Source organism: Amblyomma maculatum, chromosome 1 (genome assembly GCF_055883805.1).
Source record: "Amblyomma maculatum isolate TAMU_Amacu chromosome 1, ASM5588380v1, whole genome shotgun sequence".
Lineage (NCBI taxonomy): Eukaryota > Metazoa > Arthropoda > Arachnida > Ixodida > Ixodidae > Amblyomma > Amblyomma maculatum.
The window spans coordinates 357,121,135-357,133,935 of record NC_139344.1 but is presented as its reverse complement, the minus strand read 5'-3'; the positions used below and the strand labels follow the sequence as shown (position 1 = coordinate 357,133,935).

The window sequence follows — 12,801 nt, the reverse complement described above, 5'->3', positions numbered from 1 at the left end:
GAGCTATTGTGCTGGTCTTAAGCAAGGTTGTCCCTGCTCTCCTACATTTCACACTGCTCGTTCAGGAAAAACAATTGTTACCATTAGTATTTAAATGTCCATTGCACATTAGCCTCTCCTGTCTTTCCAACTCAGACCGGGTCAGGTCTCCAGCATAACGCAAAATAAAATTGCTCTCTCTTCCCTGAAGCAAATTATGTTTGGTGCCGAGTGCCCGGAATGAGTGCCCTACTGTTCAGAGAGCACGTGAGCCCTATAGCGATGCTACGTTCTTTGTGATTAGATTTTTTTAATTCGGCTTACTTGACACGCACGGCTGCATTACGAGGTAAACGTCACCAGAGGCAGGTGACGAAGCATTGTTTTCACATGTTTTGTTAAGCATAAACAATTTATGTTCAATGCCCAAGCAGCACCGTATACCTCGTGCGTTACTTTATCAAGTTGCAACTTAGTAGTTGGGGTGTCGTGGAGGTGGAGATGTATTTAAGGAAACAAAAAACGTTGTTTACATGGAGTCAACTTGAATTCTCTGGAAAACTGCGAGCGCAAGTGCGAGACTAAATAAAGGGTGCGCTGAACATAAACGCTGCTTTTTGGTATTTATTACATGAATGAACCCAAACAAAGTCCCTATTTAACTTGTTATTGCAGTGCAAGGAAGCCCGCAAACCACGTCAGTACTGCAAATGAAGCCACATCGCTCTCCAAAATCCCCTCTTTAGACGCGCTAAGCGATCAATGGCTCCAATAAAATTTGTAACAAACAGCTTTTTGGAATCCGTTCTAGTCTCAATGACTCTTATTTTGACCACACGTGCAGCTTACGAAAGCTTAGAATAAATAGCAAGCACTAAAAAAAATAAACGGTTGCATCAACGTGCCTATAAATGAGGGAAACAGGACCGTCTAACAAAATTCTTTATAAATGATTTCCTCTACTAATCATTTCGTGATTAAAAACGTCGTTTCTACTGCAGGCCCAACCCCGTACAGGCAAAGGCAATGCCCATACAGTTTAAGCCTTTACTGCTATGGTTCCTTTTGGACCATGAAACTCATTCTATCACCGTTCCTCATAATGCATCTGTTAACCACTGGGCTCTGGTAGCCATTTTCAGGCTTATCCTCCTGACAATTTGAAAAGCATCACACAAATTGTTCCAGCTGCCTATCGCTCGCAACTTTCAGTCACAACGCCTGGGTACAGCGACCGGCTGAGAGGCTGCGTCAATGGGCCGCAGCACCGCTTCCCTCAGCCCTGACCGTCTGGCGCTCACCGAACCAGACGGAGTGGCAGCCCTGCCAAGGCTTCCTCTCCGTGCACGTGAGATACGACGCTCTTTAAGCGACTGTCGGTCTCAGTTGTTCCCGGGACGATTCATTAAACCGAAAAACTCGTCGTGCGATCGCGGCTGCCCGGCTCGCGGCAGCGTCGGCGGCGGCCATGGGTCTTCCTCTGGCCCTCGTCTGCCAGGCCTCGCGTATCAGCGGAACTTTTGTTCTTATTCCCGACGGGGGCACTATTTTTATCGGCGTTTCGCTTGTCTGCCGAAGAGAATACAAAAGCGACGACTCCGGCGGTTTCGTAACAGCCGTCCGGAGACTGATTCAGCGCCCTATTTTGAGAGACAACGGGGTGGTTAGGCAAGGGTCTGGGGCGGAGGGTGGGCGCCAGTTTCTACCTCCGGATCCGCCGTCTCGTTGCAACCGGCGTGTATCTGTGGCGGTTGGAGTCGCGTGAGGCTCAGGCAAACGTGACGCAGCCAACATTCAGGCGGGCAAAGCCGGTCGTTAAAAAATGCGAGTCTCCGGCATGACCGCACTCGACGGCAACGACTGGCATGTGGTCCTCCTCTGCCGTACCGGCTCCTTTTCTTGTTTCTTTCATTCGCAGTACTTTTCTTTTCGTAACACACCTGTTGTGCGTCTTCGCGTGGCCTGTTAACGGTGCTTGCGCTCACTGGAGATATTTTGGGACTAAGAAATCTCTTTCTGAGCTCAGGTTTTTCGAAATCCTTCCACGCAACGCAACGCTGAGAAGTAAGGAGCCTACCAGCCTGAAAGTCGAGAGCTCAGAAACGTGCAGCTATAAAAACAAACAAAGCAAACAAACAAGATGTATGCAAGCTTGGCAGGTGTTAATCGTCACAATCTACGCAATGGCCGTGCAGGCAATATATTCTGCAACTGTGGCTTCCGGTGCCTGGCAGCAGTGCTCCCGTCGAAGTATATTTTCTCCAAGCTAACGCCACAAGTACCTCCATTTGTAACTACAAGGAAAGATGTGATCTGAACCTTATAATTTTATTCTCCATTGAGAAATAACGCAGCAACGGCCGAAGACGTTATAACGGAGGGGTTACAGTTAGGGAAAGAATGACTGCGACTTAGCCGCAGCTAGCGCAGTTTTTACTTGCGATTAAGCATGTCACATGGTTTTGCCTAAGCATGCATATTAGGCTTAGCGAAGCCTAATACGCCACAAAAACTTCAATGTGCGTTCAGACGTACGTGTTCTTCCTATCTTTGCTGGTGCTTGGCCAGGCATAATTAGTGGTAATTAGGCATAATGAGCTTTATTCTTGAACTTGATAATGTTTGTAGTCCTGGTAGCGATGTTCACAATAATAGTATAACCATGTATGTTGCCATAGCTATATTCGATCAAGTGGGAGGCACACGGAATAGGCGCATTCCATGGTTCTAGGATAGAAGTGCACTAAATCAACATTCTTATTAATACAAGAAGCTCGAGTTTCACTCGAGCGATTTTTTGTCTCCAATGAATTTAACGAATGAGAAGTTTCCTTATATGTTCGTTGTGGCATGATGCTCGTAAATTTCAAAACTAGTTTTCGCGCCTGAAAACATTGCGAGGATTTTTGAGATAAGTGCCTATATCAATACAAATTATACCAGTATATACCAGTATATGCCAGTATATAGCAGTATATACATTAGGCTTTAATTAATTTTGGTACGATATTTCGTTTCAATTCACTTCTCATAGCACTTTCATTGTCCTTCCTTCTGCCACATCCCTTGCTATTTTTTTTTTCGGTATCCGTAACAAACGTCTTGTTGGAATGACGACGACGTCTAGGGATGAAAGGCAGGAGAGTGAGTGAGTGGTGAGTGAGTAATGAGTGAGTGAGTAATGAGTGAGTAATGAGCGAGTGAGTGAGTGAGTGAGTGAGTGAGTGAGTGAGTGAGTGAGTGAGTGAGTGAGTGAGTGAGTGAATGAATGAATGAGTGAGTGAGTGAGTGAGTGAGTGAGAGAGTGAGTGAGTGAGTGAGTGAGTGCGTGAGTGAGTGAGTGAGTGAGTGAGTAATGAGCGAGTGAGTGAGTGAGTGAGTGTGTGAGTGAGTGAGTGAGTGAGCGAGTGAGTGAGTGAGTGAGTAAAGTGAGTGAGTGAGTGAGTGAGTGAGCGAGTGAGTCAAGTGAGTGAGTGAGTGAATGGGATGTTATGCTCTAGAATCCACGGCATGTAGTGCGACTTAAAACATCGACTCGTAAGCACCGAACATGGAAAATGACTATTAAGCAAACTTTCTCTCTGGAGAGCGTTTTACTTCAAAAATAAAAGGCCCTGAACCGCTAGTGTTTGTTTGTTAATTTCTTTCTCCTTTTTTTCTTTGAATAGAAATTTAATTTTTTACAAATAGTGTAGCCTTTACGCATTTTTACGCTCGGCGACATTGTTCTGCTCCCTAGCCCAGATTGTATCCTTGTCTGCAGCCTCGGTTCTACACAACTCAGCATAAGCAGCATACCGTCGCTGAGAACCTTGTACTGCCACTATAAGTTGGAAAGTTCTGCCAGGGTGAGAGGTAATGGTAGTAAAAGAAATGGCTGTGAATTAGTGAAACACTTTGCGGAACATGCTAATTGGTGCATAGCTTCTAAGAATTCATTCGATAGCATTGGACTCGAAGAGAAACATATAAAGGGGCCACTCTATAAAAATGGTTCTTCGGTAAAACACTTTGCGTAGCATGTTGGTGCATGCTTCTATGAACTTCTTGTTTTTTTTTCGCTCTGTGTGTCCCTGTTCTGACACTCTTCTAAAATAATGCACCTTGCATCATAGTTTAAAACTACATTAAAATTTTATATGCTATTGCTTACGTTTGTTTTCTGCCACTTATATACCATTTTTCCTTCTGTCTAATTAAAATGAAAAATTGAGGCGATAGAAGAGCTCTGCATTGATTGATATGACGGGACATCATAAATGTCTCGTCTGCATATCCCTTTGCGGATCCTTGTTCATTTACAGTGCGGCCCACTGTTAAAGGGACCAGGAGACCGCCTGGCAGCCGCACTTTGCAAAGCGCTGCAGCTAGAGCCGCCAAGAAACAGTGGCATGAGGTGCATGTGCAGTAAGCACAGCTGGCTGCTCTTTCCGAGCATGCACATAGTGCTGCTCATTCTCGCCAGTTGTCGGCGGCAGCGCCTTATGAATTGTATAGGTCACGGAATCGCGCGCTTTTTTAACAGTGCACCGTACTGTGCATGCATTTTGCTGCTCCTTAAACTATAATCGTTTAATTTGCGCATGAATTATTTCGCACATATTGCCATACAGTCGTAAGCTACAACTTTACCTGAAATCCCAAGCGTCATACAAGTAGATGCAAAGCTCCCTTTAATAAAACCACACTAAATTACCTTCGTGACCAAAAAAACAACTTGTGTGAATCAGAAACCAAATGTATCGAGGGGTTCGATCCTCATATCAGCTTCTCATCTCAAAGAAGCCAAATTTGCAACTGCCAGTCCATTCGGGCATGTCACGTGAGCTCGTCGCACACGTGACGTCACACAATGTCAAGGTCATGTCAGTTACCAACTGCGAACTGCCAGAGGTATGCTTGTAATTTTAAGCTGGCAACCCAAGCGCCAACGCCGGCGCCAGATTTTTCGGAGAACAGGGTATTTAACGCTATGGCTTTAAAAGACTTTTGATGTCTCTAATACTCCAGTGTAGTACATTTATGAAAGCTAAAAACTGTTCTGTAAAAATGAAACTAGTTAATAAACAATATCTAATCTCCTCCTTCTTGCTCAACGTCATAGTTAAAAACAATAGAAGTTTTTTTTTAAGCCTCAAATACTGAAGTGGGCGATTTTACTTAAAGCTATCGTTAATGCTCTATTGCATGATCGCAAAATGTATCAATCATATTTCTCACAAACCAAAACACCTCAGTATTTAACTATTTGGCAACAGTCAAGATTCTACACGGCACGGACAGTCTACTGAACGCCATTTCTTTTCCTGCTCACATGCTACTGCGTAACAATAAACTATACGGGGCAGTGGCACACATTATACCGAACGACTAGAAATGCTATCATAGCGTAATCATTCAAAGCTGGCGTGTATCGTTCAGTATCGCGAAGTTCGCGTTCCTTGTATAATATACCATAGAATGCACAACTAAAGAGGAAATGAATATAAGACAGGCTATGAGTATACACTGCGTGCCCACTGTGGTGCAGACAAACTAACTACAATAAATTACAAATAAAAACGCACACTCTAAGCGATTGTCAATACATGAAATATTTCTCTGTTATAATTTTCTTTATTTTCCTGCAGGATATATATATATATATATATATATATATATATATATATATATATATATATATATATATATATATATATAAATATGAGTGTGTGTGTGTGTGTGTGTGTGTGTGTGTGTGTGTGTGTGTGTGTGTGTGTGTGTGTGTGTGTGTGTGTGTGTGTGTGTGTGTGTGTGTGTGTGTGTGTGTGTGTGTGTGTGTGTGTGTGTGTGTGTGTGTGTGTGTGTGTGTGTGTGTGTGTGTGTGTGTGTGTGTGTGTGTGTGTGTGTGTGTGTGTGTGTGTGTGTGTGTGTGTGTGTGTGTGTGTGTGTGTGTGTGTGTGTGTGTGTGTGTGTGTGTGTGTGTGTGTGTGTGTGTGTGTGTGTGTGTGTGTGTGTGTGTGTGTGTGTGTGTGTGTGTGTGTGTGTGTGTGTGTGTGTGTGTGTGTGTGTGTGTGTGTGTGTGTGTGTGTGTGTGTGTGTGTGTCGGTCACGTTGTACATCAAGTAGTAGTTTACGACTGTGTGCTAATGCGTACGTGTAAGTTAATAGACGTATCAATAAGGCATGGTGTTGGGCCAGTTGGTCACTCATACTTGGATTTAAAACAGCACAAAAAATGCTCTTCTTATGTGGCAATCCTTTTCTGCGTTGTCTTCGTTCCAATTAATTCAAGGGATTGGTGTCACGTGACATCCTCAAGACAGAGGTAAAGAGTCTCGGTTATCCCCGAGATATAGTATGCATGTATTTGTTACAGAGTAAACAGCAGACACGCCCTGAAATGCAACCACATAGAAAACTTGGGACTCTCTTTAACATGTGAATGCGCGCCTCGCTCCAAAGAAGAGCGTAATAACCCAAGAAAATAGGTTTTTCCACGTAAAAATTAGGTTATTTTGCTATAAGCGCACTTGAATCTGAAACTCGGAATGACAAAAACCTCCGTTCCTTTTTTTTTTAGTTATTGTTTTGGCAACGATGTCATCAAATATTTCTTGAGTGTTGTGAACGGCTTCTTGTTGAACGAAATGCCAAAACTGGTTTTCGAAAGCAACGAAATAAGCAGTAGCAAGGTCACGTTTTCATTCAGGTACTTGTTTTCTCAACCACTCAGTACATGCCTCAGCGAGGAAACAACACAAAAGTCTAGAAATGTTACCAGTAACTAAGGCATAATAAGGTATTACTCGCGATCACCGTACATTTCGTGTAGGAAGCGTTTTAGTCTTTTCTAATCACTCAAAAAGGACCATGAATAGTACAGAAATCGACTTCCGTCTCATTATTACATCAACACAGCAAGTATAAAGCACCCCTTAATCTTTGCTTTTGCGAAGAATACATTAAATAATTTTACTTCCTTTTTTTATTTGCGCAATAATGCAACAGACATGAAAGAAATGAAAACTACGGGACCAAGATTGTTTTCCTATTAATGTTGTACCAACTCGCCCATCTTGTGACAATGTCTCACTTTCTCCTGCATGATACCGAGAGAATCCATGGGTGAAATGTGTGATAAGTAACAATCAACGAGATGAACGCAATTACAACTCTCCTTACATAATTTACTTAGTGCCGAAATTTCGAGGAAAATTTTAATTTACAAAAGCCCGGACACAATCATGTGGCGTTGACATGCCGTACTGTCAACAGCTCATTTCACCCTGAAGGGGATTCCTGGTCCAGTGACTCACTCCTCGAACCCTCAGGATGACGTCAAAGATACAGATCTGCAAGCTTCACTCACCCCGAAAACAAACGAGGCCAGAGCCTTCTTTCTTTTCCACCTTTTATTCTTTCTTTTCGATAGATTATACTTGTTCACGGGTCGCGTCTGGGGCGTACGCAACACGACGCCATAGGTAAACGCAGAGCGCGCCGTTTTCCATGGCGCACTCAAGGAAAGCCGAACCCTGGGCCAGGGGGAAAGCATAGCTGTCATTGGCTAATTTCCATCGCGGCCCGTTATGGGGGAGCCCGTGACATCACCACCGACCAATCGCGTAGCTCCGCGCGCGCCCAGCGCTCTGACAGCAGCCGGTGACGACGGGGTATTTTTAGGAGGCCCCGGAGCCCCCTTGGCCGCAGCGCATCCTCTCACTGTGCCCAGTCGGAGTCCAGTGCTCGCCTCGAACGCACCCCCGAAGAACTGAACCCCCGCTTACGCGCACACAAGCACAACACAAGCCATGGCTAACCGCGGACCTTCCTACGGCCTCAGCGCCAGTGTCCAGAACAAGGTGAGTGCGCTCAACGGCCATCGACGGTTGTGGCAGTACACCGCATATGCCTTGGACTGTGCAAGCTGTTCGGTGGAAAGAAGACCGGTGGAAATGGTGAAAACCAGCGGGCCGAACGGCGCCGAACGCAAAGGCTGATCCGTCAGTTGGAGTAGAGATGTAGCTATGGGTTGCGTCTATACAGCAGATGGTTTGCCCGCGTGTTTAAGCAATGCAAATCCAAACGAAAAGCCTGAACTGCCAGCCCAATTCGTTCGTAGCTATGTTAAATGTTCCGTTTATGGAAGAGGCAATGGGGGAAACAGACAATAAGTAGTGAAGCGCTGAGGACAGAAATGTTGATTTCTTGTTTAGCTGTGATTTCATTAAGGATACGAAACAACCTGACGTCCGGAATCTGGCCGCGGCAACTCGCTGTCATGAGCCTGGTAGCTTAGTTAGATGGCAACAGTTACAGCCGGTAACAAATGCTTATGTTTGTTTAGCTTTCTTTTGACTGCTGTTTGCCGCTTTATTGCTGGTTTTATTGCTGCTAACTAAGCGATCAACGAAGGGTATTTGTTGGGATATAAAACTAGTGAAACGAAAATGCTTGCCAGACTCCCATCTGCCTCCCCCGGAAGACATGCCATGATTATTTTACCTGACAAGCCAGTAAACAGTACCAAGATCAGAGAGTCAGTCAGTTTTGCATCACCGCTGCCAGGAACATCATCATCATCAATTATGGTGAGGCAAACATAAATGAAAGTAGAATAATAAGCCACTGCCGCCGCCAGGAACAGCCGTCCGCACAACTCGCAATTTGGCAAAAATGGCGGGCTGCCCAAAATTCTCCAGACGGTGTCAAACAAGGAAAAAAAAATGCCATCGCGTTTTTGAATGTCTAAAATTAGCGGCTGCATTACTCGGCAACCAAAATTGGCAGCCGCCGACGCGACGCTCCCGCGCCGCCAGGAATAGCAACCGTCTGCGCGCTCAGCCAATTGACACTTACCACTGACCAAGTTCGAGCGAAGTGACGACGACGCCTTTGAAAGAATCAAGGTCTCCTTTCGACAAGAGCATATGTCTTCCCTAGTCTTCGACTTTTCGTCGCCAACTGTCACTGCTAGTTGCAGCTCAACGTTGATGGCTTCCAAGTGGCAGAAGCCCAAACCTTGAGCTGTCTTGTAAACATTCTTTCTCGTTAAATGTGAGGAGATGACATGAATGGTTTTGCGTAGCCGGCAAAACTGATTAGAGAACTTAACAACTATTCAGAACTAATGTCGAAATCCTGCGTCCTTTGATGGGTGGGTAGCTACAGCGTTTCACTGGCGCGCTTCCTTGGAAAGCGACAAAAATAGGTTCATTTCCTTCATAAAAAGGGTTGCCGAGGGGAAGACACTGGAAATTGAAATGAATGTTTCAGTAATGTACATTAGGCAGGTGCATAATGAAACCGCCGTCAGTGCAGGTTATAATGCAGTGTGTGCAGTACGCGTAAGTAGCCTAACTAAGCTGACCACGAGGTAGAACACCATCCTTCAAGCGCAAATAATTTCACCGTCCTCGCACAAACCATATACTGCAAGAAATACAGTTGTTTTAAAAGCAACCAAATAGTGAATGTTCATTGTATTCATACAGTATTTATTACAGAGCCTGTCACGCACGTTAGGCTTATTACTCGAATTAGGCGGCAATTATATGGAAGTCAAATTGAGCTATCGACGCCATAAATATTGGAAGACAAGCCTCATTAAAAATGACCACACCGTACAGGAGCAGCAGACACGAGATTTATGCTTATTGTCAACAACACTGCGTCAGTTCGAAATAGATTGCCTGCGATGCACGTTTAAGACATGCACAGGCGTACGCGTGAAAGCTAAACTATAATAGACAGATTTTCGCTATGTCCTGTAGTATATAGTCAATAGTTCTCGTACGATATACAGCCGAATGTATAGCGTAAAATTGCGTCTCTCCTCTTAAAATATCGGTACTTACAGTATTTTACGTGAACATAGCCCGTGAAGGAAACGATACATGTCAAGCTGCTTCGACTAGTTTCGTGCAGGTATATAAAAGCGTTATCTTCACCGTACTCTTCATCAGTCGACTTATGTTCGCTACGGTCTCGACATTTCTACGACCCCGCGGTAAAACGCAATTGCTTTCCTAAAACATATTATAGCCCTACCTCTTTATCTGGTTCACGCCTGCTATTGGACAAGTTTTCCTTCCGTTGTAGTCATATTTGTGAGACTAATGAGGCATCCGTGAACCCTCGTCCTAATTCCAGGACTCGTCTTCTAAAGCCCACTTGGGTCATCTAGAATGTCATCGATTGGGTTTTGTTTTTAATCGTACTCCTTTCTTATCGGGGTCGTGGGGTCGTTTACTACCGTAGGTTTTCGCACTGTATCGTACATTTGTTTCATTCAAATAACAAACATTTCTTCTCCGCAGATCGCCGGCAAGCGCGACCCGGCTCTGGAGGAGAGCATCATGCAGTGGATGGCCGCCATCCTGGGACAGCCCCTGCCCCAGGGCGACTTTGGAGACATCCTCCGCGACGGTGTTGTCCTCTGCAAGTAAGCGCACCTGGACGACGGTGGATGTTGCGAACAGCAGTTGGCGTAACAAACGCGCCGTTGCACTTGAGACAGCGGCGCAAAGCAAAAAGGTTGACAGCTATTCTGGAGACTGAGAACGAACCATAACAGAGATAATTGAAAAAGATAACAAACAGAAATGCATTAAGTGGCACATTTCTTCAATATATAGGGACTTCACTGATTTTAAGTGTTAATGATAAAAATGCTTCTTAGTAAAGCAGCCTCAATTTTTTCTCAAAAAAAAAAAACGTAATATGGTAACACCGTATACAAGAGGGAAGTGAACAATAAATTAAGGGGTCGGGCGCCCTGCTTTTCTTCGCAGCCTGATGAACAAGCTGATGCCAGGCTGCATCCCCAAGATCAACACCTCCGGCGGCCAGTTCAAGCTGATGGAGAACATCACCTACTTCCAGAACGCCGCAAAGCAGTGGGGCGTGCCCGAGATCGACGTCTTCCAGACCGTCGACCTCTGGGAAAAGAGGAACATCCCCCAGGTCGCCCAGTGCCTGATGGCCGTCGGCCGTGCCGTAAGTAGGCCTTGTATACTAATAAGCTTCGATTGAGACGTGACGTCGACTATGTTATCGTCACGCAAAGATTTCAGTGGTGCGCATACAGAGACAGCAAATCTAGCATGCTGACAATGGCGTTACATCTTCCGGCCCACTGCGCGCGCAAGCGTTGGGCACGAGTGATTGACCAAAGCAATTAAGATTGTAAAACCAGGTTTGATATTACTCGGTAGCCGGTTTTGACTACCCCGAGTGCATATAAATGACCACGGCTACTCGCAGAAAATATTACAATAATGTAGTTTAGTAATCCATGGCTTCACTCAAAACGATCGCAATAATTTTAAAGTAAAGAATTGGTTATGTTCCACAACCAGTAAAAAGAGATAACGAGATGGGCAAGTTCGGCAATGCAGCATGTAGAGTCGTGAGCAAAAGTGGTATACAACACTCGGCTGGTGATGGAGCTCAGGAAAACTGCGTCGAAATGTCATCTAGCGAGAGCGTAAGGGACAGCGACATCGGCACACGCATGTGGACAAAATGAGGCACTGCCGCTATTGTCTCGAGCATGGATAGCTGTTGCTATATAAAAATGGCATGCAGTTTTCTTGAGCTCCGCCGCCGGCTGAGTGTTGTATACTACTTCTGCTCACGACTGTACATGAATTGAAAGCTCACCAATTTGAAAAACCTATAGAGATGGCTGAGTGATTGGCACAAGTATCGCTTAGGAGTAGCGTACTGCCAGCGTACAACGTTGTAGGAACATACCATTCGTCCCTCGCCACAATATAGAACTCAGTGGCATAGCCACTCCTGGAGTTTTGCGCACTTGCACTGTAATGACAAAGCGTATTGTTCGCAGTGCTACAGCCACCCTGAGTTCCGCGGACCCTGCCTGGGACCTAAGCCCGCCGAGGAGCAGAAGCGCGAGTGGACGCAGGAGCAGCTCCGGGCCGGTGAAGGCATCATCAACCTGCAGTACGGCTCCAACAAGGGTGCTACCCAGAGCGGCCAGAACTTCGGCAACACCCGGCACATGTGAAGCGCTCGCCAGAACTGCAGCACAACAAGCCTTACAGCTTGCCGCGCCCTCTGTTTACAATCAACAAAAACAAGATCACACGTCATCTGCGCCACTGCGACCCTACCTTACAGCTGCATCAAGACAAGAGAATGAACATCTGCGCGACCGTATGATCCAAGCCGACAGACTGTACACATTAAGTTATTGTTAAAAAAATTATGTACCTTCAAGTGAGCGTTTCTCCTCTTCGTTCACTTGCTCTTCTTTTCTACAGTGCTTACGATGTTCACGTGAAAACCCTCCCTTTTAAGAGTAGTACTGCTTTTCATTTTCTAACCATGACATCATAATCGTGTTATAGAGAAGTTACACAAGAGTAATATTGGCTCCTTTGCCGCCATTAGCATATTCTTCCTTTGTTGTCTACCGCAGACGTAAAAACAAAAAGACAAAATGATGTCAGATGATTTCCTCCTTCTCAATCCCTGCCTGGGCATTTTGCGTTAAACCTTCTTCATGCTATAAACATCCACAAATTTTAGAACTTTTTCGGTATGCATCTTTCAGCACACTGTATTCCCAGCTTGCTGCCTTTTCTAGCTATGCTGTGTTTTAAAAACCTCAGCACTGCTGAAACCAGCTAAGAAGAGAAAAAAAAATGCCTGAGAAAGGAACGTGGCTAGAATTTCTCCTTTCTGTTTTCATCGCTTAACGTTTCGGAAAGAAAAAGCGAGTGAGAAGTTCAGCCACGTTCCTTTTCTGCGTATTTTTGTACTTTTACAAGTGGCGCGAATGGTTCCAATAAATCGTGAAGAGCGACTGGTTAA

General features: G+C 45.0%; 1 protein-coding gene across 1 annotated transcript; it reads left to right on the top strand.

The window, feature by feature from the left end:
• The first annotated feature begins 7,657 nt into the window (after nt 1-7,657).
• LOC146207907 (muscle-specific protein 20-like) lies at nt 7,658-12,801 on the top strand. Its single transcript, XM_084591521.1, has 4 exons — nt 7,658-7,823; nt 10,281-10,405; nt 10,755-10,959; nt 11,813-12,801. Exons 1-4 carry the CDS (start codon nt 7,773-7,775, stop codon nt 11,990-11,992), a joined length of 561 nt encoding a protein of 186 aa, XP_084447647.1. The 5' UTR covers nt 7,658-7,772; the 3' UTR covers nt 11,993-12,801.